The following is a 25,383-nucleotide window of genomic DNA, read 5'->3' on the forward strand; positions in this document are numbered from 1 at the left end:
AATGACTGGTACTTTTTGTAAACCACTACAGAAAAGAAAAAGAAAAAAAACCCTGTAAATTTCATTACTGATCAAATAAGCACAAAACACCGTAGCACAAGTACTGCTTTAAGTGTATTAATATTGGTAAAGATAAACCGTCAAAATATCTTCCAAGATGGAAAGTGCCAGGTTTACTTGTGAATCCTACTGAACATTTTTTTTTTTTAAAGATTTTATTTATTTAACATACAGAGATCACAAGTAGGCGGAGAGGCAGACAGAGAGGAGGAAGCAGGTTCCCTGCTGAGCAGAGAGCCCTATGTGGAGCTCGATCCCAGGTCCCCGGGATCATGCTGAGCCGAAGGTAGAGGCTTTAATCCACTGAGCCACCCAGGCACCCCGTGAATCCTACTGAACATTTAAGAGAGAAATTATACCGATCCTTTACGATCTGTGCCAGAGGACAGAAGCAGAGGGACTGATTCCTAACTGATCCTTTGAGGCCAGCGTGACCATAATACCAAAAACAGATGGAGACATTACAAGAAAAGAAAACTACAGATCAAGATCTTTCATGAACATAAATGAAAAAATCCTCAACAAAATATTAGCAAACCAAATCCAACAATGTATAAAATAATGATACACCACGACCCAGTGAGATTTATTCCAGGTGTGCAAGGCTGGCTCAGGAGTTAAAAATCATCCAGTGTCACCCACCACATCAAGCTGAAGAAGAACTACATGAGCATATCAATAGTGGTAGAAAAACCATCGGACAAAATCCAATATGTATGCATGATAAAAACTCAACAAACTATGAAGACGGGAGAACTTCCCCAACTTGATAAAGAATACCTACAAAAACCTAAGTAAAATCAGTTTCTAAGTAAAATCACAGTTAATGGTGAGAATCTTGAAGGTTCCCCATGAAGATCAAAACAAGACAAGGTTGTCCGCTCTCACCAGTGCATTTTAACTTCATGGTGGAAGTCCTAGCTGATGTGATGAGAAAAGGAAATTAAATATATACTGACTGGTAAGGAGTCCAGAAATGGTCTTCGCCAATGACAAAAATAATCAGTGAAAAAACTCCTAGAACTAGTAAGTGCTCAAAGCAAAATTGTAGGGTACCAGGATATGGAGTCAAACAGTTTTGAACATATTAACAATGAATAAGTGGAATTTGAATGTAAAGACTTACATTAGCACCCCCCAAATGAAATATTTGTGTGTAAGTATAACCAAATATGTGCAAGACCTGTATGAGAAACTGTCAGAATGATGGATGATCTCACGCAAGTACTGAGTAGATGGAGAGCTGTCCCATGTTCATGGATAGGAGGACTCAATTTGTGAAGAGGTTAGTTTTTCTCAACTTGACCCAGAGACTCAGGGTGATCCCAGTAGAAGCTGCAGTACCTTATTTTGTAGATATCCATAAACGGATCCTCAAGTTTAAAAAAGAGTCAAAAGACCCAGAATAGCCAACACGATATTGAAGAACAAAGTGAGAGGACTGATGCTACCTGACTTCAAAACTTACTGTAAATCTATGGTATTGTAAGACATGCATCTATAGCGTAGAGGGGATGTTGGTAATTAGTAGAGCGATGGAACAGCTTAGAGAGCCCCGAAATAGACCCACATAGATAGAGTCAGGTGGTCTGGGACAAGCAAATGTAATACAACGGAGAGATTATCTTTTGACAAATGGTACTGAAATAATTGGATGCCTGTGTGCACAGAAATGAACCTAGACGCAGACCTTACAGCCTTCGCAAAAGTAAGTCGAATGGGTCGTAGGCTTACGTGGAAAATGAAAAGCTACCAACTCTTAGAAGACGACCCGGGGAAAACTCAGATCGCCCTGGGTACGGTAATGAGTTTTGCGATGCCAGATGTATGATCCGTGAAAGCAAAAGTGTAGAAGCCGGACATCGGTATGATTTACAACTTGTGATCCGTGAAAGAAAATGTAAGGAGGATAGAAGAAAAGCCACAGACTGGGAGAAAATATTTACAAAATGAATGTGATAAAAGACTGTTATCCAAATGTTAAGAGAACTCTTAAAACTCAAAAGCAAGAAGACAAACAACCTGATTAATAAATGGCCAAAGGCCTTAATGGAAACAGTCCTGAAGAAGAAAAACAGATAGCAAATAAGTGCATGAAAAATTGCTCTACATCATACGTCATCTGGGGAATGCGAGTTAAAACAAGGATATATAAGTAAACACCAACTAGAATGGCCAACACTAAATGGGGGAGGAACACGTGACACCTCTTGTGGTGTGACCAGGGCGATGGCACCCCCCCATGTCATAGATCCCATCCATGCTGTGACGTAGGGGAGACACCCCCGGGATGTCCGTGCTGTGACGTAGGGGACATAACTCCCCCCTTTTCTGCGCAGGTTCCTTTCTCTCTGAGTGGCTCACAGACTGGCAGAGCTGTGTCGCCCCTGCCTGGTGGGCACCAGTGCAGTCCTTTGTTGCCGCCTCTGGGGTGGCGGAGGCCCTACTGCCCCATGGGTGGTTTGTTGTGTTGGAAGGGGATCCTGGCCATGGAGGTTGGCCGATGGGGCTGTAGACATGTTACTGAGCAGGTGTGGAGAGCAGCCCCCGGTCAGGCATCAGAACAGGGACCCCCTCCACACAACCCTGCCCTGGAGGTCCTGGGACAGAATGTGGAGCACATTCTCCTCTCCCGACCATCTAATGAGACCGCAGATCTCATCTCCAGGGGACGATCATCAAAGCTCAACCAAATGAGCCGTGCCTGAGAGCTGAGCAGGGACCCAGGCAAATGCTCCTGGTTGCACCTGTTCCTTTATATGCGGGGCAGAGGAGAGGTGCAGCGGCTCGTGGGACTCCGTCTGGGGAGCGCGAAGACCGAGGCGGGCGTCCTTCAGCTCCTGCAGAGTCCCACCCATCACCCACTGGCCGCTGTGCCTCTCCATCACCCCCTCCCCAGCTGTCCACCTGGTTCTTGCAGGCCGGCCTTCAGCAGGAGTGGAAGAGGGTTTGCGGAGCCCACAGCTCAAGTTTGAGCAGGCCTCGGGGTCCCCGGGGAGCTTGGTCACTCGTTTCAGAGCTCGCCAGTCAGGGTCCGGGTGGGGCTGTGAATGTGCCTCTCTCTTCCCAGGCCCCAGGTGACATGAGCCTGGCTAAGCTGTGACACTGGGGCCGTAGGGTCAGGTCAAGGTCAAGGTCAAGGAAATGAAGACACGTGGGCACGCCCATGTGCTTGGCACTTGGTACACCCCCCCCAAACAGCGCCCTGGGCTGTGCACGCAGTCGGGTGGCCTCTGTCACGATGGGCCATGTCCTTTTCCTGTCCTTCCCTGGGTGAGCCCCTGGGGCCCTGGCCCTGCGTACACCTGCAAGCTCCTGCGTCTAGGATCTGGGCTGTGTGGCTGCGATCCACGATCCACCGCAGGGAGGCTACTTCCCTGCTTGGATTAGCAGGGGGATTAGCAGGGGGAGTGGGCGTGCCTTCAGTTTGAGGACGGTGCCCTTCCTCACTCGGGGAAGGGGCAGCCATGGGACAGGACAGACAGCCACGGCAGGGGCGCCCGGGCTTGCAGGAATTTACATCACCCCTGATGTTGACCGAGGACACAACATCTTTGTGTTTTCTCCCCCCCGGGGTAAAAACAGCTCCCCTCCCTGGGAGGGGCCTCTGGATTACAGCATTCTCTTCCTTTGAAGGTCTGACTTCGCCCTTGACCCTTGCATTGTTTTTTAGAGCTCCGGTTGCCCAACCTCCCGCTGCTAGGGAGTAAGTGGTGTGCGGTGTGTGGGCGGAACTGGACCCACCGGGTGACGGTGACGGGAGGGCCTGTGAGGTTTCATCATCTGGAGACGTCCCGTCTCTGCCCATAGCAGCTGCGGGGACACAGGGTGCTGCTCAGGGTGGTGGAGGTGATGACCCCTTTGTTCAGGACTCCCAGTGTCCTCTAGAGGGCCAAGAACCGGAGGCCCAGGGGGTGGTACGAGGGTCCAGGACATGGAAACCCAAGGTGTCAACACAGGAGGACTAGCCCGGCAGGCCCTGCACCTCCCCAACCTGTCCCTCTCCCCGCCCCCACCCCCACAGCCCTCCACACAGCAGGTGACCCCAGGCCCAGCTGCTCCTGGGGCTCATGCGTGTGCAGTTAGGAAGGAACTGGCAGAGACGCTGGGCACAGTCACGCCCGCCCCTGGGGTCACGCGGAGGGACTGCCAGCTGTGGGCCACTGGCTCTGCCTGTCCGAGCCAGGAGCAGGGCTTTGCCTTCCTCTGCAAGCACAGCGTGCACCCTGGGAGGCGGGGTGGGTGTCTCTCTGTGGCAGGGGCTCCCCAGGGTTGATGCGCCTTCTTGCGAATAGATGTAACTCAGTCCATACATGGGACAGAAAACTTCCCCTCTGTGCCCCACACCACCTTTCCATCCTGTCCCCCCCAGTACAGCCCTGAATCCCACTGAGCTGGTGGTTGGTGGCCCCCCCAAACCCCGACATCAGATGCCTGCAGGCTTCGATTTGGGCCAAGTAGGTCTGCGAAACCCCGGCTCCCCAGCCCCCCAGCCCCCCACCCCTGCTCTCCATCACTGGTCAGTTGAGCGGGGGGCCCCCATCAGTGTCCTGTGCAGGGGGTGGGGGCCCTGTGAGTCCCATGCTGCCCTCCCAGCCTGGCGGGAGACCCACAGGCAAGCTCAGGTTTACCTGGCCCTTCAGCACGGCCCATCTGGCGTGTTGCATGCTTCTGAGACACAGAGGAACCGTCAGCAAGGCTCCTCAGAGAAGAGGACATTCAGTGGCTCCCAAGGGATGGAGAAAGGGCAGCAGGAGTTCTGGGAATCCAGACCCACACTGGCAAAATGGAACCAAGCCTAGGAAACGGTCCATGGAGATAGAGATGAAACTGTGCCCTGCTTCCCGAGGGACGGGGCGCTGGGCTGTGGCTGTCACCCCTCCAGCTGTGTCTGCTCAGCTCCAACCCCGCAGACCCTCCCTCCAGCAGCACCCCTCCCCGCTCCCGAACCAGCTGCCCTTTCCTTCCTGGAGACACTTGTGGACGTGTACGCGGACTGTTCTCCGTTCAGATCTCTGAGAGCAGGGCTGCATCTCCAGTGTGGCTGTCTTGCACTCTGTCCCAGGATGCGGCCTGAAAGGACATCAGCAGGATGGTCTCAGCACTGGTCTCTGGTCTGCAGGCCTGCCCCCCTGGATCGCTCCTGAGCTCCCTTCTGACTTCTGTACCCCTGGACCTGTCTAAATCCTCCCACGGTTGCCCGAGCCCAAGGCACCGTACCTAGAGCCTTTCCCACCTGTTCCCTCTGCTGTCTTTACAGCAACCAGGCAGGAGAACGCTGGGTCTTTCCCTGAACACACTGCCCGCTTCCCCGTGCCCTGCCTCACCCACTCGCCTGCACCGTGGGCCCGTCCTCTGCTGTTTGGAAGGCCCTGCTTCCCCTCTAGCACCTGCCTTGGCTGGCAGCTTCTGTGGGAAATGCCCAAGCGTGGCTCAGTGCCCTCTGTCCTGCTGTTTGCCACCACACTCTGGACTCTCCAGGAAAGCACTTATCTCCAGCACCAGCTTCTAATCGGTGCACACACCTCCTGCCAGGCAGCATGGGCTGTGGGTTAGCCTGTCCCCCTTACCCGGGCCACACCTGCTGCAAGCTCTGAGAACGGCTCCCATGCTCTCTGCATGTCTTCTGTGGGGAAGGACAGGGTGCTGGGAGGAAGGGCCCTTTGTTCCGAGGGGTGGCTTCAGAGGGGATCAGGAGATCCCTGGAAGAACGCGCCTAGGAGGTGGATGTTGGACAGCGGGATGGTGGCGCAGAGGGAGGTGGACAGGGGAGGGGGCTGGAGATCCTGGCAGGAAGGACAGTGAGGAGGGCGTCAGGAGACGTGGTAGTGACTTTCTCCAGGGTGGGGTGGGGACGCGAGGGCTGGACGATGAGCAGGGGTCCGCAGGATTGAGGAGGCAGGTACGGATCTGAAGGCACAACCCTCTAGTGAGGAGGGGCGCCCTAGGAGGGATGACTGGGACTCTGATTGGGGGTCATGGAAGTTGAGGCACGGACTTTGGGGTATAGAAGGCAAGGCACCAGGGCAGCAGGACCCAGGACTCACGGATGCACTCAGGAGCAGCCACCCCCAGGACGGACAGACAGGCACAGCCCACAGAGGTCTCCAGGAGGAACTGTCCAATTGTACTGTTGTGGCCAGAGAAGGGGAGAGTGCTCTCTCCGGGTTTTGGTTTGTGGCTACTGTGAGGCAAACAGTGGAAACATTTGGGAATCGATTTACATGGAGAGGAACTTCCACTACGTGCTGAACAAGTGAGACCTGGGGTGGGGGTGAGGGCCTCACTGGGCAAGTGCACAACAGGGTGAACTGTCCAGGGCGGGCAACGGCCCACACACAGTAGGCGGGCCCTGAATGTTTACCCAATGGTGCTCTCTTGCTTGTGCGTCATTAAGGGACCATCTCAGGTGGACACCCAGATCCTAAATGGAGCAAGTCAGAGGAAATTCAGAGCACAGATTCTTCTTTTGGAAATAAAATCATTTAGGAAACTACACCAAAAGTAAGGCTCAGCCAGTTGAAAAACCTCGGTGGGCTCTTTAACCAGACACTGACCTTTACTCTGTAAAAATAATGACAAACATGACCTTGAACTTCCAACTGCAATGATTTCTGCCGACCTTGTTTTGATATTTGCTGGAGCTGGGGTCAGGTTCAGAACAGAGCAGAAACCAAGGTGTTACCCCAAGCCAGCAGCCCGGTGAGGCGGCTACAAACAGAGCGAGTAAATTCATTGTAATGGGGTTACTCTTGAGATGGATAGTAGACAGGATAATACAAGTTACAAGCATATGAAATACTGTAGCATTTACCGGATAATATAAATCCAGCAAGATGGCAGTGAGCACAGGGCAAACTGGTCCCTCCCTCTTTCCCTGATTTCACACCCCTCCCTACCAAGGAGGCCCTGGCATGAGTTTCTTATGTATTCCTCCCAAGATAGTCCATAAATTTAAAAACATGCTGACATGTATGTTTATATAACTTTCTTTGGACACAAACTGCATATTCTGTACCTCCCCATTTAAAAAAAAAAAGATTTTATTTATTTTTTTATTCGAGAGAGAGCAAGGGCAGGGGGAGGGACAGAAAGAGAGGGAAGCAGGCTCCCCACTGAGCAGGGAGCCCGATGGGGCTTGATCCCAGGACCCTGAGCTGAAGGACTGAGCCACCCAGACATTCCTGTACCCCCTCATTTTGCTTCACTTGGAAATTATTCTTAACTTGCAAATCTTCACCAAGTCTTGGGGATTTTCTCCATTAGTAAGTGTGGAGCTTCCTCTTTCTTGTGAACAGCTGCCTAGTTTCTAGGGACCGGGTGTGCACAAGGGCACCTGTATGTCCCAGGGATGAGAAGGCCCATTTCCCACTGCCTTTAAAGGTACAGTGACATTTTTCTTGCAATGCCAGAGAATATCCAAGAAATAACCCCTGAGACATCCAAAAATACCCAAGAATTTCACAAAAGAAAAAAGCTCCCTATAGAAATTTAGTCTGATGGGGTGCCTGGGCGGCTCAGTTGTTTGCACCTCTGACTCTTGGGTTTGGCTCAGGTCTGATCTCAGGGTTGTGAGATCGAGCCCCGTGTCCAGCTCTGAGCTCAGCGGGGAGCCTGCTTGAGATTCTCTTTTCCTCTGACAGCCCCTGCCCAGTACCTCTTGGTCTCTCTAAAATAAGTAAATCTTAAAAAAAAATTTTTTTTTGGTCTGAACCAGAAAGTCAGAGGAAGAAGCCTGGGGTCTGGGCTCCATGGTGCAGCCCCGTCTTTGCATGGACTGAGTCCTGCTCTTCTCTGGAAGACAGGGACACGTCAGTCTCTGGAGGCTTCTGTGACACTGGGGGGCTTGGCTCCAGCCCTGGGGGGGGGGGGCTGTCCCTTTCCTTCCACCCTTCCTCCTGGGAAAGGCCGTGATGTGTGCAGGTCCGTGGCTGGAGGACTTCTGCCTGCAGAGGGAGAAGCAAATCAGGGCTTTGCCCCACTGAAAACTGGCCAGGGGTGCCTCCCTTCCTCTCCCTGGGCCTTGGTTTCCCCCTTGGAAAACTAGCTGTGGCCTTGCCCAGCGGATCTCTCCAGCTGTCCCTTGGGCTGTGCAGGAGGAGCCTGCGAACGGCTGGGCAGGGGGATGCCCCTTGAACAAAACAAGCGGGACCTGGCTGTGCACTCCCGGTCAGAATTGCACTTTGGCTCCCGGTGGGAGCCGGAACAGCACAAACACAGTCGGAAACCTGGACCAGCAACCCTCCCTCCGCCCACCATTTGCGCAGGCCCTCGGACGCTGGAGCAAAACAAACTTTTTTTTCCCCCAAACTTATTTTGAACACCAGCGGCCAGCACGCAGCGCCGGCAATCATTAACCCCGCGTTCAGGGGGGAGGGGAGGGCGGTCGGCACCCTTTATAAGGCGCGCGCGGCTCCCAGCGAGTATCGGAGCCTCGAGCCTCCGGCATTGGCTGCCTCTCCGGCATCGGCTGCCCTCCAGCACCGGCTACTTGGCCACCGCTCGCTCGCCAGGTCCCGCCAGCACCGGCCTCTGTCCGCCGTCCCTGCTCCACGATGCCTGAGCTCCCCGCTGCCTGCGTCTGGCCGCTTCTGCTCCTGCTGGCCATCCAGCCGGGCACGACGGCGGGCGCCCCCCAGCCATGGCACTGCGCGCCCTGCTCCGCGGAGAAGCTCGCGCTTTGCCCTCCCGTACCCGACTCGTGCGCTGAGGCCGCCCCACCCGCCAGCTGCGGCTGCTGCCCGATGTGCGCCCTGCCACAGGGCGCCGCCTGCGGGGTGGTCACTGCGCGCTGCGCCACGGGCCTCAGCTGCCGAGCGCGACCAGAGGAGCCCCGGCCGCTGCACGCGCTCATCCGCGGCCAAGGCGTCTGCGGGCCCAGCGATCCCGAAGCAGGTAGGACCATAGCCCCACGGGGTCTCCCCGCCGCCCCCTCCCCCGTGCCCGCCCCAGACGGATTGCTGGGGGAGGGATAGCCAGTGTGGAGCAAACCCACCCAAGTCCAGAGCTTGGAGGGTACAAGATCGTCGGTCACCTAGATGAGCCCCATCAGCTCATGGTCCTGCAGGGGCAGGTGCCCAGCAGAGGGGAGGTGAGGGCGGAGGGCTCACACAACTTGGTGGAAGAGTTGGGGAGAGGACGCAGACGCCTGAGAGAAGAGGGAGGCCCAGGGGCTTCCTTGGCAGTCCCTGGGCCATGGGGGCCAGCCCTCCTTTCTGCTGCTGAGTGGGTGGCCCCAGAGGGCTGAGCCTCTGGGAAGGCCTGGGGTGGGGATCCCTTCCACCCCAGGGGCAAGCGTTTGGAATGTCCTTTGTAACAGACTCTTGTGGAGACAGCCCAAGTTTGTCGACTATTTACAGAGCGTGTGTGAGCAGAGCCTGTAAACTTCACTTGCATTCGTACCAGAGAAAAACAGTGTTTGGTGTGTGTCCTTCCCCTAAGGACTTGACAGTCAGACCTTTGCTGAGATGCTCAGGGATTTACTTGTAGTGGGAAGAAGGGGAAATACCTCTCCCTCCACCCGCTCTCTTTACCTCCCCATCGGGGCCAGTGGCGGCCCTGTCCTGCGTCCTTGTGGGAGGAATCCCGTCATTCTGTGCCCTAGTAGGGCATCTGCCAGAAAGCGTGACCCTTGCAAGCAGGGGCACAGTGTTCCTACTGGTTCTCTGTCTTCAGAGTCAGTAAAATGCGGTCATCTTCAGTGGTCCTTAAAGGAGTTGTGTCCCCAGGACCCCTCAGGAAAGCCCGCTGTCTGCGACTCTGTCCACACACCAAATGCAAACGTATGTGCGAGTGGCTTCACTCTCCTGCTAATTTAGAAGCAAACACACAGGGTACCCTCCGTCCCCAGCTTGCAAAATTGCTGTTGGGTCACTTGATTCCCCGGACACTGTCGGAAGCTCTGTTGAAGGTCAGGTGGCCCTCACCCAGGGTCCATAGGACCACCCTTCTAGCCCCACCTGGATTCTCTGGAGAGGAAGCCGCTCCCAGGGGTCAGATGCAGAAGCTCGGGGAGGGCTCATGAGGTCTGCCGTGCTGTCTTTTTCAGATGCCAAGGAGTCGTCGGAGAGCTCTGAGATCACCCAGGAGCAGCTCCTAGAGAATTTCCATCTGATGGCGCCATCTGAGGAGGACATGCCCGTCCTCTGGAACGCAGTCAGTAACTACAAGACCATGAGGTCTGGGTATGCCTTGGACACAGACTCCGACAAGTTGAAGGTGAGGGCTTCCCCGGGGTCCTGAAGGCGTGGGAGTGAACGCCTTCCTCCCCGAGGCCTGTTAGACCTTTTCCATGTCCGCCTTGAGCAGCATTTCCCTCAGGGACTTTGAAGAGGGGAGCCTGTTTGGTGGAAAGCCAGCCCCGCCGCGGTGTGGCTTCAGACACGAGTCTGTCGGCCCCAAAGCTCCCCTAGGCCACTGCTCCCCCGTTTCTCAAAATGGTGCTCACGTCTGCATAACGTGACATTTATGACGTGATCCGTTTCACAGTGTAGTTCTGTGGCACTAATTCTGCAGGCATCGCTGCCATCCATTTCGAGAACTATGTCCTCTCTCACCCTGAGACTCTGTTCCCAGTAACCACTGACTCCCTGGTCTCCTGCACTTCGACCCATCTTTTTAATCCTACCACTTGAGGGCGACCGAGAATCAAAGTTGCGGAGATGGGTGCGGCGTGTGAGGAAAAAGAGAGAAAATGGTCCCCCCAAGCATGAGCCCCTTCGAACAGTGGGGCTCTGACCCGTTTCCCGGACACTTCAGGGTTTTGTCTGTGCGTGGTGCCCGATGGGGAAAAGTTCATTCTCATCTCCGAGTAGCCGGATGGATGCCTTAATCCTTGCTTCAACTGGCTTCTGTGACCTAATGGCGCAGAGGAAAGGGGTTCACAGTCAAAGTCTCTGCTGCTGGAAGGGCTGGGTCCTCCTCGCCATCAGACTGCTATCAGACAGGGCAGAGGCGGAGGGGAGCACCTGGGGCATGGGGAGCGCTGGTCTCCCTGTAGGTGTTCAGCCAGCGTTCGGGGAGGGTAGGTGTGCCCCCACGCATCTCAACAGCTCCCGCACACACTAACTCCCTCCTCACCTCCCAGGCAGGTCTGACCCACCCCCAGAGCCCCCATGGAACCTCTCCCGCCAGTCCTGTTCAGGTGGACAGTTCACTTATCCTTGTCATTTATCACAATGTCAAACACTCTTCCAGGAGCCGTGCCGGCGAGAGCTCCACAGGATACTGGCACAACTGGCCGAGGAACACCAGTCGCCCAGACACCTTAACAATTTCTACCTGCCCAACTGCAACAAGAACGGGTTCTATCACAGCAGACAGGTGCGCACCCTGCCCCGGGCATCCTCATGGGGACGGCCCCCCCGGCGCATCCCTGCAAGGCCACCCTTGCCTCCCAACAGGGCGTCCAGTCCCAAATACGCACCGTAAAGCCCCCAGCCGACCATATTAAGTAAGAGCCACCCCTCTGGGGTCACGGACTGGCAGCCCCCGGAAGCCTGAAGACCAGCTCGGTGGTCATGGACAGCAGGGGACCCACCCCTTGCTTGGCCAGGGCTCTGGGTACTAGTGTGACCTTGCTGCTCGGCAGGCCTGAGCAGGCGGGTGGGTGGTCGGTCCCTCATGCTCTAGCTATTTCCTATCTGTCCCACCAGAGGAAGGGGGTAGATCGTCTTAGGAAAACGAGTGTCTCCTTGGACCTCTGTAGTGCTCTCTCCCCATGGAAGCAAACTGTCCGCTCAGTGGAACACAGCAGCGTTTCCAGCCCGGCAGATAATGAGCGAGATTGAAGCCAAACCAAATACTTAATTTTGAGGGGTTCTTTAGGACTCAGTGAAATGCGGGGTCCGGGGATGTGTATAGCCAGGGAAGGGGGACAGGTAGAGGCCATGGTTTCCTGAGCAGGAGTCTGCCTGGGAGTCCGAGGTGATGGCGGCCACACACGGGGCGTGCTCCCTCCCTGCTGTCGGGGCCACAAGCCGGACAGCTGTGCTCACGAGGCCGTTTAACACATGCACAATGTCCTATCAACTGGACACACGGCCTTCATCTCTAGTTTACGGGGAGAACGGCGGGGGGTGGGGGGGCTGACACGTTGGGTGTGCCCTTCCCTGCCAAGGTCACTGTGGCTCCAAGCTCCGCCGCCTCCAGCTGCACGGGGGCTGCTCCTGACCGTGCGCTCTGTCTTGCCTCTGCAGTGCCGGACCGCCACGGATGGCCAGCGGGGACTCTGCTGGTGTGTCTATCCCTGGAGCGGGGAGAGGATCCCAGGGTCTGTGGAGGTCAGAGGCGACCCCAACTGCAATCAGTATTTTGCCGTGCACAGCTGAGAGCACGTCCTCTCCTCCGTCCCTTCACAGGAAATATTTAAGTACATAGCGTATTTATAGTCTGGAAATCATACACACTTATCTATATATATGTATATGTGTGGGAACCACTTTTATACGCCGCCTGCTGGTGGACACGTAAATCTGTAGTTTATTTATTCACTGTACATGTATTTTTCCGAAACAGCCTGTGTGCTGTGTTTCTCTGTAAATCATGAAACCTGTCACGTCGCACCGGGTGTAAATACTTGATTTGTAGCTCCTCGAAGCTCCCTGTTTCCGGTTCTAAAGAGCAGGGGGAAATAAAGCCTGGAAAATGCAAACCTGAAATGCGGAGCAGGTGCATTTTTTTCAAGTGACTTAACAGGAGGCTGAAGGAGGGCTCCCTCCGCAGCCCCAGATCCGAGTCTGTGTAAACGTGCAGAGAGAGTCAGGTGGGGAGTCTGGGACCAGAGCGGGACGTGGCCACATGGCTGGGAGTTCCTGTCGAGCTGGCTGTGTCGTCCCACCCACCTGCAGGGTACAGATGTAGTGAGAATAAATGCCCGCCCCCCCCCCTTGGGAAGGTGGTGGCTGCATGGACGGGGAGTGAATGTTCCCTCCCTGTTTCTGAAGTCCCTCTCATGTACCCCCTTCTCACACAGCTTTGGGGTCCCAGTCCCGATTTACCATAGGACTCGGCAATTCCACTTCTAGAGATATATCCAAGATACATGAAACGTATGTCCGTGCAAAAGCTCGTGCACGAGGTTATGTTCTAGATGCATTATTTGTAACGGCTAAAAGGAGGACCCGTCCAAATGCTCATCAGTGGATGGAGGGATAAACCCCATATTGTGTCTCCATCCACGAAAAGACTACCCGGCCGTGAAAAGGACTGACGTACGCTCCAACACGGAGGGATCTTGAAAAGAGTCTGCTCCGCGAACCAGCCCTGTCAAATGACGTCACACTCCGTGACGCTGTGAACGTCCAGCTTAGGGAAAGCTGCAGAGACGGACTGGAGGGAGGGGTGGCTTAGGGCTGGGAATGGGGGCTGGCGGGCGACAGCCCATGGGTATGGGGGTTCTTACTTGGTGGTGGAAATGTTCTGAACCTGAGTGAGGACGATGCCCCATGTCCATGGAGACATTCAAAGCCACGGACTTGCACACTTTCAATGGGGCCATTGTATGGTATAGGGAGTCTATCTCAACAAAGCAGTTAAAAAAGATTTTCTGGGGGCAGAGGTGATGCTGGATTCCAGGAGAAGGCATAGGAGCCGGAAGACCAGGTGGGAGTTTCCTGGAGAACTAGTGACACTTGGAGTCACCTGTGCCCCACCCCCGCCCCCTTGGGCTCCTGCCTCTCTCCTGCTGACTTTGAACCCTTCTGATCAGCTTCGAGGATTCATCACAATCCCCGGCTGAGAGCGCACTCCCACTCCCACTATGGGTCTGCGTTTGGCTTGCTTATTATTTGTTCTATTTTTAGTAATGCGCTGAGGACTCACCTCATTAGTTACGTTTGCTCTGTTTGTAGAGTTTCTAACATTAAGTTATTGTGTAGGGGTGGAATGAACTCAAGTTGGAAAGGGCATAATACCTTCTATATGAACGGTGGGATTTGATTTAGTAACAATTTCCTTGGGATTTTTCTATTGATGAGCACCATAGGTGGGTATATTGCCTTTTCGTCTCTGTGTGGTTTTGGCTGTGGAGTTATACTGCTCCTGTAGGATGAATCGAGGTCTTCTATAGCTTCTTAAAAAGTCCTTGTTGATTGGGATGCTCTGTTCCTCAGTCGTCTCGTAGGGCTCATGAGACCGTTTTGACATGGTGTTTTCTTGGTGGGAGTATCCTAAACATTCCTTCAACTGTTGTCACAATTACAAGAATCTGCAGGCTTTTGATTTGTTCTTCAAAATTACAACTTCTGTGGAATTTTAGATTTTACTTAGGCTTTCAAAGTCGATGGTACACAGTTTTGATAGTGTTTTCTGAGAACCCGTAGAGTTTCTGCTTTATCTCCTATGTTCCCTTTCTCTCATAATGTTAGCTGTGGACCGCTTATGCTTGACAGTCTTTTTAAAGGTGTTTCCCTCTTTTGTTGAGTGTTTCAAAGAAGCGTTGGCTGTGTTGAGCTCACGTCTTCTCGGAGACGGCTTTCCGCTCCTCTCCTTATGACCTCTTTGCTTGTGTGGTCCCTGGGTTTGCTGTAAGCACCACCTCACGTAGCTGGTTTTCAGCCCCTCTGTACCTGCCCTACGTATTTCTAGTGTATATTTCTTTTGATCTCCTTGCTTGCCTTCGTTATCGTCATCAACATGACCCACAGTTTTGATTTCAAGATGCTTACTTCCTCCTTCAACCTTGAGTTATTCATGTCTGTGCTTTTTTATTTTTGAAAATGTGCGGATCTAGGGAGATTATTCCCGTCATTAATTCTCAGTGTAGTCACGTTATGGTCACGAACTATCGTGTATGTGGTGCCTATTCTTTGATTCTGAGGCTTTCTTATGACCTGGTATATGATAAATTTTTCAGTGTTCTGTAGGTTTTTGAGAAGGATGTGTTGCCTGTAATTCCCCCCATGTAACTTGGTTTGGCTAAGCGGGCTAGTGTGGAGGTCCCAGATCTCCTGAATCCCCGCTGATTTTTTTTTTTTTTTTTGGTCTGTTTAATAATCAATAATGAAGACAGGGCAAAAATTCCTGTAATCAGATTAATTTTCAAATAAGATTGTTGAAAGATATCTTACTAGGTGCACAGGTGTTTAGAGCAGCTAGCTACTCCTGGTTAATTTACCTCTTGTTATCTTGTAGTGATTTTCCCTACCTTCAATTAACCACTGTCTGGCTTATAATCTATTTGTTCTGGTGGTACAAGCTGCTCTCCTTTATTTTGGCTAGTTTTTCTGATACCACCTTTCTATCCTCTAACATTTAGCCTTGTCTGTTGTAACCAAATACATCTTGACTTTCAGCAAACGAACCTGCCTCTGTCTGTTCAACTGGCAAATCTTAACATCGGTTTCAATGAGTTCCTAAATCTCCACACGAGCGACATTTTGGGAGGGATAATTTCTCGTGGCAGGGTTGTCCTGTTTTGGGAAGCCTAGCAGCATCCCTGGCGTCCACCTGCTCCACGCCAGGGGAACCTCCAGGCGTAAGGTCAGAAACCTCTGCAGCCAATGCCCGCTGTCCTGGGGGGTGAAGGGGCGGGGGATAGCGCTGGTGCCACTGGACAATCACTGACTCCAGAGCACTGACCGTGGGACCCATTCACGGCATCTTGGTTTGTTACTCCGTTCGCCCCTTTCTGGCTTCCACCTTCAACATCAGGACCTGAAGCCTCCCACACTGGGTCTTCCTCCAAAATGCCCATCAGTGTGCTTCTCCGGGATGGCATGTCCCCGGGTCCCCAGCACCTGAAACTATTTCTTACACCCTTGCCTTCAAAGGCAATGTGACTGACTGTAAAACTCCAGTGGTTGTCATTCCTTTGTCCTTCCCGCGTCCAGAGTCATGGTCACACCCTGTGGAGTCCGCTCCACGCTTGTTTCCGCATCTGGGACCTGCTCTTTCTCTCTCCAAGCTTTGATATTTTACAAATTCACCATCATGTATCTGCCAGTGTTTTTAATTCTTTTATTTAAGATTTTATTTATTTTAGAGAGCAAGGGTGGGAGAGAAGCAGAGAGAGAATCTCAAGCAGACTCTGGGCTGAGCGTGGAGCCTGATGTCGGACTCGATCCCACGACCCTGAGATCATGATCTGAGTGGAAATCAAGAGCCCGATGCTTCACCGACTGACCCACACCAGCGCCTCTGTTAGTGTTTCTGAACTGTGTCCCTTTCTACATTTGGTAGAACCCATCAGCCTACAGTCTTTCGTGTTGTGTTTTTTCCTTACAATGAGATCTCTCTCTTATTTTTGTAAATACTCGCCAGGACGTCTGTGGTCTGGACTCAGCCTCCCTGCTTCCAGCCTCCAGTCCTCTCCACTGTTCCCTTTATTTTGCAATTTCTGACCCCTTCCTCCTTGTACGACAGGTGGCCCGCTGTCAGGTGGCCCGCTGTCGGCTTCATCTTCGCTCACTCAGCCCCTGGCTCTACCCTTTCTATTCATCCCATCTCTGTGTTCTTGGTTTCAACCATCAGAAACTTCATGCCAGCTTTGCCATTTTGTTACTCTTTCTGCTTCTAGCTCTTACTTCGTAATAGGCTACCTTGGCTCTGTTCTCCAAACCTGTGCTGCAGGGACAGTTACGATTTTGTTTCCAATGGAAAGGATCTACTTCTTTGTTTCCCTTTCGATTTAGTTGTGCTGCTCAGAGTTCCGGCGGCCTGTGAATGCTCCTCACCCAGGGCAGCAGCGAGCGCACCTTCCCCACCCGAGGCTCCCAGCGCAGGGAGGATGCCAGCGTCTACGATTGCACAACCAGGGCGGGCACTATGCTGTGTTTCCTTTTAGTTGAGTGCATGTGTGCACGCCTGTGTGCATGTGTGAAAGAGTGTGCCTGTGCGCGCGTGTGAGCGTATGCGTGTGCAAGAGTGTACCTGTGTGTGCACCCGTGTGTGCATGCGCATGTGTGGGCACGTGGTGTGTGTACACAGTACCACCGCATCGGCTCTCATGTTCACCCACATTGAGCATTTTTCCGTATCGCTGACCTCAACAACAAGGTGGGTGACATCATCACGGTCCTTTCTAAGGAATGTGTTTCCATTTAAAACGTCCTGGTGCTGTGTGCAGGTCCGTAGCGCCGCCGTCAGGCGCGTGTCTGGAGTGCTCGGTCCCAGGGTCCGGCTGTATGAGCCACTCCTCCTCTCTGGACAGCTTGCCACGGTGGAGAAGCCCCTTCCATGACGCCCTCCTCAGCACCATAACTGTCATGCTGCCTTGTGTGTCTGGCTGGTTGGACCCCAGGGACCCCAGAGAGCTGTGGGAGCAGCTGTGTTCCCTGGGCCCCGTGACACACACGCCCTGGCATGCTCATTTCTGTGCTGCTCTCACCAGCGGGGGCTTTAAAGGGCCTGTGGCACTCGGGTCCAGATGCCAGGACACCCGTCAAACTCGTGCATCCCAAGCATCCCATGGTCACCTGGCACCTGCTGCCCCCGAGGGCCTGGTCTGCTCGCTGGCTCCCTCCCTCCTCTAGGTTAGCTCTTGGCAGGCATGGACCCCTACTGACCTTGGACCATGGCCTGTCCCATGTTCCTCTGCGTTTGTTCTATGAAGACCTACGGAGCTTGATGCCAGAGGGTATGACTCTGCAGGGCGAACCCATCTCAAATGCTTCTTTAAAGGGTCAGTTACGGCTCTGGACAGGCCATTTTGTGCAAGGAGGCTGGTCATTGATTCTTGAAGGCACCTGCACAATTACGCCAGGGCCAAGGCAGGAGCCCGCCCAGCTTCTGGGTCTCCCTCTCCTCCGGCCTCATCCACTGCCCTCCAAGAGGTGGCAGCGGCAATAAAGGGCCCCAGGAGAGGCCGTCTGGCGTGTTCCATGCCCACCCTTCTTGGCTCTGAAAGCTGAGTGGTGACAAGATAGGTCCCTGGGGAACACCCCCTAATTGCAAAGGCCAGACAGTCATGGGGGGCACTTGTCCACCTGCCATGCCCTCCCGAGGTGGGAATAAGCCCATAGTCGGCCTCCTAGAACCGCAGGTTCCCAGCAGGTGTGGAGGGCCCTATGTGCTCAGAACACCTTCCTCTCTCCTGGTTTATTTCTCTAGCGCCGCAAAACACGGAGTCAGTCATTAACATGGGGATGGGGATTTCCTTATGGTAAAACTGAACTCTTTATAAAAAATACAGTGCAAGACAAACTTTTCAAAAATGCCTTTTCCCAAAAAAACTTTATTAAATAAACAATGAAGGCAAGGTCACAGGTAGGCAGAATGTCTCGAGACCCCCTTCGTGTTCTCCAGGAAGGCTGCGTGCCCTGCTCGTACCCTGAGGTGTCTCCGGCTCAACTGTGGGACCCAGGCCCGGCCGCAAGGACAGCAGCCAGGCCTGGCCTGAGGGCCTCTGTCAAGGCCGTGCTTCTCTTCTCTGGCGCGGCTCGCATCTTGTCCAGGATTATGACACACATTCTAGCGCATCCGGCCTAGGACGGATACGAGGGTGACACGTCCGGCGAATGTGTTGTCTCTGCACGTGTGACTTAGAAACAGAAGAGGGGGGGTCTGAGTGCGGCGGGCCCAGGATTCTCCAGCTGCCTCCAGTGTCCCTGACAAGCTGTCCCTCTTTGCTGGGTGATGAAACTATTTTCACTTTTATATCGTGCTGAGGAGGTGATGAGTGAGACAAAAAAATAAAACTCGTACTTGAATTGCAGAATGGAAAAATGCTTCGGTCTGCGGTCACCAGAAAACCCTGCTCTAACTCCACGACCTCGGAGATGGGCGGAGTCCTGCTGTTCCCCGCCACCCCCCACCCGCCTCTGGAAGTAAACCCCAGGGCAGGTGCATGGGGATGTCCAGACACCAGGGTGCGGGGCTCTCTGTTGTCCCCAGGCCTGTGCTCGTTTACCGGGTGGGGACGAGGCATGCTCTCTACAGAACCAACACCCCCTGGTTCTGAAGTGGGCTGTGTGGGCCCGCTCAGGGCCACGGGCCAGCCAGCCGCAGTGCTGGAAAATATTTGGAGGAAAAAGAAAAACTCAGCCAAGGGTCAGATGCTCCAGTGCACACTCTAGAAGAACCCTAGGCGCTGCAGACATCTGTCTCTAAACTTTCGTTGAGAGCAATCAGTTTGCCACGGAAATTATAAACCAAGTCTGTGGCGAGATGGTGAACCTGACCTTGTAGTCTTTTGTGTGCAAAGTAAGGCGTTTCTGAGCTCCACGTTATGGTGGACAAAGAGGAAAAGGAATATATTGAAATAACTCCTCTATCTCGAAAGGCTTAACTGCCCGGGGACCCTGGGGGACCCTTGGCTTGAGACTCCAGCTGTGAGGTACGGGGACTCACCTTACACTGTCCCCAAGGAGCACCTGCCAAAGACGAGACACAGGCAGAGGCCACGTCCCCAAGTGCCACCCAGAACCTTGAATTCTTTCTTCCTAGCTTGTGGGGAAATATTGTAGCTAAAAATGAAAATTGGGGGGCACCTGGGTGGCTCAGTGGGTTAAGCGGCTGCCTTCGGCTCAGGTCATGATCCCAGGGTCCTGGTATCGCACCCTGCTCAGTGGGAGCCTGCTTCTCCCTCTCCCACGCCCCCTGCTTGTGGTCTCTCCCTCTGTCAAACAAACAGATAAAAATTTCTTCTGTTTACTTAGATTTGTCTCGAGATGAAACACCTTTATTCTGTTTTCCCCAACGGCTCTCCCGTTTTTGGGCAGGCAAAGAAGTACCGAACACCACAGCAACTCTTCAACATCATAAATCTCATTTAAAATCTCATTTTTGTGTTAAGTGAAAATAAACTTTATTACAATGGTATCAATCACAGACTATCAAAATATCTGTTACGTTTTACAGAGAAAAACCAGCCACACTTGTGAGTGGGAAGCACGTTCCTTTCACAAGTCCTCGTGGTTTCCAACAGTCTGCCCGTGAGGACAAGTCGGCGGCAGCCGCGCCGGGAAGGCTGGCTGTCGGACTTCCATGTGTGCATGGGTATGACCTTGCACAGGTCCAAGTCCAAGGTCTTCCAAGTGCCTGAGACAACCTGACCCCAGGCCCTGTTTCCCCGGGGCTGCTTGCCGCAGGTGGGTCGGGGGCCCCTTGCACCCTCCTGCGGGGTCTGGTCCCGCTTCCCCAGACACGCCGCTGCGGCCCCGGGGCCCAGCCCCCCGGTGCACGTGGTGAGCAGCGTCTACTTGCTGTCCATGCTGTAGCAGTGAATGTCGCCTTTCCCCCGGGCGTCGAAGCCGGGAAGCGGCTGCCCATACTTGTCCACGCACCAGCAGAAGCCTCGCTTCCTGCCCTTGGAAGGGCGGCACTGCGGGGGAGCACAGAGTGAACCCAGGCCAAGGGCCGGGCATCCAGGGCCAAGGGTGCAGCAGGCCCCCAGGGAGGCCATGCATGTGGGGGAGGGGGTACTCTAGAGAAGCAGGGCTGGGTGGTTCTGCACCCCCCAGGTCTCAGGTGGACATTGGCCCCCATCGACCTGCAGGCATACCAGCAGCCTGAGGGGGTGAGAGGGTCCCCCTGTCCAATGCACCTGTCTCAGGGCGCCTGTGGAGCCGCACAGATGTGCTCTTAGCGCGCCTTTGCTGAGCAAGGGACCCATGGGGACATGCCGGCAGTAGACATGCTGCTGTCTAATGGCTGATGGCCGAGAGGCTTGACAGACACCAGGAGGCCCGTGGCCTCACTCATTCTGCAGCTACTGTGGCAGGAACTGTGGGTGCTGCCGTCACAGGGTGGTTCGTGTTTAGAGACATGCTTACCCTGCCCTAAAGTAATGACCCCCCAGTCGTGCTACAACTCCCGGGAAGGATGGGTGAGGGGGGGCCAACAGGGGATCTCGGGGAAGCTTTCTGACCCTTTAGTTAGGCCAGGGACCTCTGGGGGTGGTGCTTGGTGGCTCTGCGGGTCAGGGGAGGTGTGGATGGCGGGAGCGGGGGAGGGAACCTTGCGAGGTTGCCACTTACCTGCTTCTTCTTGTAGAAGCCCTTCCGGTCACAGTTAGGGATGTGGATGCCCCTGGGGCTAAGCATGTCCAAGAACTTGAGTCGGTTTAGCGTGTCTTCCACCTCCCGGCGGCACGGCCCCTGCGGTGCAGGGGAGCCACGGTTACTCCGCAGCACGTGGCCTCAGAGAGTCCCATGCATCTGTGGAGGGACCTGCTGGGCCATCCCCACCATGACACCAACCCTGGCTCCCCATCTCCCATGAGGTCCCCAGAGCAAGGCCCAGGACCTGGGAGAGAGTTGCCACAGGCCAGGGCACCGAGAGACCAGGCGAACAGAACATGGCCGGTCTCAGGGCACCCCTGCCCATGTCCTTCCACCTGGAGGCCCATGAGATCCCACAGTGGGAAGGGTCCCTCCACACTCAGCCCATTGCCCCCAAGAGGAGAAGGCTCACGTATTCTGTCTCCCGCTTGGACTCGGAGGAGAAGTTCTGGGTGTCGGTGCTCTGGGACTCATAGTCCACCTTGTAGCGCTGGCTGTCCTTGGCGTGCCCTTTCTTGATGACGTCTATCTTGGTGTGCAGAGGCTGGAGCCTGGCGTCGGGCACCCGGTGAGTGCTAGGGACAGCCTGGCCCTGCACGCTCCCTGCACTGTGGTCTTCCTCCGACTCACTGCTGTTTCCTTGGAAAGTGCAAGGGACACACGGGTGTGATAGCCATCCACGGTTACCAACGGTCTTTTCAAAATCTTAACCCCTGGCGACCAAGACCCCGCTGGATGGAAATGTCATCCAGCAATTCCAAATAACCTAAAAAACACCAGCATAAAGTACTGTCCCACGGTACCAGCAGAGCATGGCTGCGACTCTGCCCTAGGAAGCCCGCTTTCTAGAATGAAATCTGATGTGTGCTTTCAGAGGCGAGGTGATGGTGGGGGATGGGCAGGGAAGGGTTCTCACTGTGGATCTGGCAGCGCCTGGCGCCCTCCGCCGGCAGGGGGCACGCCTGAGGCGCAATGGTGCCCAGGATTTATGACCCGCAGGCCACCCCAAGTGCAGCCTCCTGGCACTGGGGACCAGCACACCTCTGCCCTACCTGCTGAGTCAGAGGCGCCAGGTGGGGACAGCCACCTGGGGCGGGGGGGTCGACAAGCCCCGCAGGAATTCTGATACCGGCGCTGTCCTGTGCCATCAGGCAGACTGGCCCAGAAACCTCACTCCTCTCCAAGCCTGGCTGCAGGTCCCCTGGCTCTGGGCGTGTAGGGTGGCGTGTGACGGGTCTACATGTCCTATCTCTAACTCCCTGTCCACTCATGGGCTGAACACCCCCCAAGCTGCACAGACTCTGTGCGTGCCTGAGTACTCAGTCCTGCCGCCGCCCCCAGACACTGCTCTGCGACCAGCGTGCTAAAGACGAGGCCCTGACACTGGTGTTCAAATGTCCCCAGCATCACGGGGGTTTCATGTGCAGGACTACAGGTGGGACTGCGGCTCGTGAAACTGCCACACCTGGGGGGGGTTCTGAACGCCCTCCTCGGGCCCCGCCCCTCATGAACCGTGGCAGCCCCAGGGAAGCCAGCCGAGACCTCTGGCTCTAGGGGATGGGTGCAGTATCTCCTGGAGAATGCTCTGGAGGCTGGCTAAAGGACAGGCTCTTACCAGGACGCGCCCAGCGAAAGTGCGCTCACCAGGGGCTGGGCAGACACCCTCTCCTCCCTGGGACTCCACTTCCTCACCTGGGAAAAGACAGTCCCTGGAGGCGGAGGGGCGGTCGAGCTCCCGAGGCGTCGGCGTCTGGGCCAGCCAGGATTAGCCAAGCGCCAGATACCGTCGGTTCTTAATTGGTAGAATTTGGTTTCAATGTCCTTTAACCTTAGGGTTTTTTTCCTCCCTTTTCAGGGAAGTACTGGGGACAAAGGAGATGCTAAAAGTATGTAAATAAACATATTTGCATTTCTTTTCCTAGAACTGAGTAATTTCTTAAACCACCCGGGTTTTCTTTCTAATGCCTGCAAACCTCTGCATTTAAGCAACAGATAATCTTAACTTCTGACTGCCATTTAAATGTACCTCCCCACACCCACGGATTTTACGTCTCATAAAACCTTAGGTCTTCTAATCACGTTACAATAAAACACATCAACCCACACTGTGTAGCTATTTAGCTAAAAAGCACCATTCCCGGCTCACTGACGCGAGCTGTGTCCTATGAACTTCTTAATATCACTTTTCCAATACCCAGAAAACACGCTAGAAACAAAGTGCACAGGGCAAATGACGTTAACTGCTCAGGGACAAACGCACCTAGCAATTTAAAATCCACTGTGATAAAACACAGCATGTTTTAGGCAATGGGAATTTTGCCTTCCCACCAATCCTGGGATGGTGTCTGTTTCTCTGGGATCCAGAGCCAGCCCTGCCTAGCAGAGACAGAGCCTCAGCCGGGAGAGGAAATATGCAGAACCCGAAATGACAAAGGGACTTCCCTCCTGCCAGGCCAGGGTGGGGGCCTGCCCACTAACTGTCCAGCCTGGTGCTTTGGAGGCCAGGGCAGAATTCTCGGGGCCTCCAGCTCTGCAGGAGCCGGACTCCCAGAACCCAGGGAGGCTGGCCAAGCCTGCTGGAGATCTGCAGCAACAGCTGCGGACTCCATTTAGGCTGCTTTCTCAGGGATCAGCGTGATGTCCTTCACGGAGCCACGCGGCTGACAGTGGCCCAGCCAGTGGCCTAACTCTGCCAAACGTGAGCCTCTGTCCTCTGGAGGCTCCCAGGAACGCGACCTCATCCCTTCCACCTCGGATTAAGTGGCAAACAGTCCTGAGGTTTACGCAACCTCCCTTCACCATCCCCAAAATCTTGGAGTCCGCGCTCCCTGAAGCCCTTACAAACCTGGCGTCTGTCTGGGGACATCCAGGCACCAGGGCGGACGGGATGCGCCAGGGGGACGATGCAGGACTTGGCAAACCGAGTTCAGCCCCCACGTTCCTCCCTGCCTCTGGGGGACCTTGGGGGAGTCACTTCCTTCCAAAGTCAGGTTGCCCAAATGCAAAAGATGCCAATACCCGATTCCCACCCTACTGTTTCTGGCGCACCCCGAGGCTTCGCAAACTAGGTCTGTGCAAGTGTTGGCATTTTTATACTGCAACCATCTCCTACAACGTGCCTGCCCACCTTCTCCAGTCCGAATCCGGCCGCACCCCCTCCCAGCTTCCCCAGCTCCCACCGCATCCTCGGCGTAGACGCGCTCGCTCCCAGTCTGCGAGACACGGAAGCCGCGTTCCCGAGGTGGGCCGCACGCTCCGTGCCTACGTTACCGCGCTGAGCCCGCGCCAAGAGCGGGGGGATGCTCCCCGGTATGGGATCGGTCGTGACAACCTCGTGTCCTCCCTCTCTGCCCGGAAAACCCTGGACCCAGTTTTGCCGAAAGCGCTTCGTAATTAGCCAGCGCTCAGTTTTGCCGAAAGCGCTTCGTAATTAGCCAGCACTCCGCAGTGGGCCGGGTGCACGCCGTGCCGCGGGCGAGCGCCCTCGCTCTCTGGGCCCCGGTTTCCGCGCCTACGGCACCAGCGGCGGGGCGAGAGGTGGTCCCCGCAGCGGCGCCGCCCCAGCCCCTGCCCGGGGCCGGCCGCCTCACCTGGCGCGGACGGCGCTGGCAGCAGGTAGGCGCGAAGGCGGCCGGCGGCGCTGGCGTTGGCGCAGAGCCCGCGGCCATCCAGCAGCGCCTGCAGCGGGCGTGGCTCACCCGGCGGCGGCTGGCAGCGGAGGCCGGCGCCGCAGCGCTCGGTGTAGACGCCGCACGGCTGGCCCTCGCGCAGCGCGCACGTCAGGCAGCAGCCGCAGCCCGGCTCCCTCACCAGCTCGGAGCACGCGGACGCGGAGGGCGGCGGCGCGCACTGCGCCAGAGCGCGCGCGTCGCACGGCTCGCAACGCACCACGGGGCCCGCGCCCGCCGAGCCCGCGCCGGCCCGTGCGGCCGGCGGCCCGCGGAGTAGCGCCAGCGCGATCAGCGCCGCGGCCCAGAGCGCGGGGCGCGCCCGCTGCATGGCGCCCACCGCGGGGGCCCGCTGTTCGTTCGGCCGGGGCGCGCGGGGGTCGGAAGGAGGCGCGCGGCGCGAGGCTGCGGGACGGCCGAAGGCAGCGAGCAGGACTGTGCGCGGCGCCGTCGTTCTCGCATCTGGGCGGCCCGAGCGCGCCGGCCGCTATATAGAAGCCGGGTGGCCGAAGACACGCCCCGGAACGGCGCGCGGGGTGGGGGGGGAGGGGGCGGGCCGGCGCGCACGAGGCTCGGGGCTCCCGCCGCACCCGGGGCCACTGGGCTGGGGGCGGGGACGCGCAGCGCGCGCGGGCGCCCAGGCACCTGCTCGAGGCGCGCGCTCCGGCCCCTTCGCCACCCCGCAGTCCCGGGCAACTGGGCGGCCCCGCCACCCC

General features: G+C 55.6%; 2 protein-coding genes across 2 annotated transcripts; one reads left to right on the top strand and one right to left on the bottom strand.

Moving 5' to 3' along the window:
- The first annotated feature begins 8,474 nt into the window (after positions 1–8,474).
- Positions 8,475–12,719, top strand: IGFBP1 (insulin like growth factor binding protein 1). The gene is made up of 4 exons (XM_032305723.1): positions 8,475–8,955; positions 10,109–10,278; positions 11,257–11,382; positions 12,258–12,719. Exons 1-4 carry the CDS (start codon positions 8,616–8,618, stop codon positions 12,387–12,389), a joined length of 768 nt encoding a protein of 255 aa, XP_032161614.1. The 5' UTR covers positions 8,475–8,615; the 3' UTR covers positions 12,390–12,719.
- Positions 12,720–19,779: 7,060 nt separating this feature from the next.
- On the bottom strand, positions 19,780–25,126 carry IGFBP3 (insulin like growth factor binding protein 3). Its single transcript, XM_032305444.1, has 4 exons — positions 24,590–25,126; positions 21,412–21,638; positions 20,976–21,095; positions 19,780–20,320 (listed from the first exon to the last, which is right to left on the bottom strand). The coding sequence occupies exons 1-4, from the start codon at positions 24,996–24,998 to the stop codon at positions 20,195–20,197; spliced, it is 882 nt and encodes a 293-aa protein (XP_032161335.1). The 5' UTR covers positions 24,999–25,126; the 3' UTR covers positions 19,780–20,194.
- Between the last annotated feature and the right edge of the window lie 257 nt (positions 25,127–25,383).

This window comes from Mustela erminea, chromosome 11 (genome assembly GCF_009829155.1).
Source record: "Mustela erminea isolate mMusErm1 chromosome 11, mMusErm1.Pri, whole genome shotgun sequence".
Taxonomy (NCBI): domain Eukaryota; kingdom Metazoa; phylum Chordata; class Mammalia; order Carnivora; family Mustelidae; genus Mustela; species Mustela erminea.

Coding starts and splice junctions, on each gene's coding strand:
- IGFBP3 (XM_032305444.1), bottom strand. CDS start 24,998: ATGCAGCGGGCGCGCCCCGCGCTCTGGGCCGCGGCGCTGATCGCGCTG. Junction 21,639..24,589: donor GCCAGCGCCGTCCGCGCCAG/GTGAGGCGGCCG, acceptor GCACTTTCCAAG/GAAACAGCAGTGAGTCGGAG. Junction 20,321..20,975: donor GCTTCTACAAGAAGAAGCAG/GTAAGTGGCAAC, acceptor GCTCCCCCGCAG/TGCCGCCCTTCCAAGGGCAG.
- IGFBP1 (XM_032305723.1), top strand. CDS start 8,616: ATGCCTGAGCTCCCCGCTGCCTGCGTCTGGCCGCTTCTGCTCCTGCTG. Junction 10,279..11,256: donor CAGACTCCGACAAGTTGAAG/GTGAGGGCTTCC, acceptor ACACTCTTCCAG/GAGCCGTGCCGGCGAGAGCT. Junction 11,383..12,257: donor GGTTCTATCACAGCAGACAG/GTGCGCACCCTG, acceptor TTGCCTCTGCAG/TGCCGGACCGCCACGGATGG.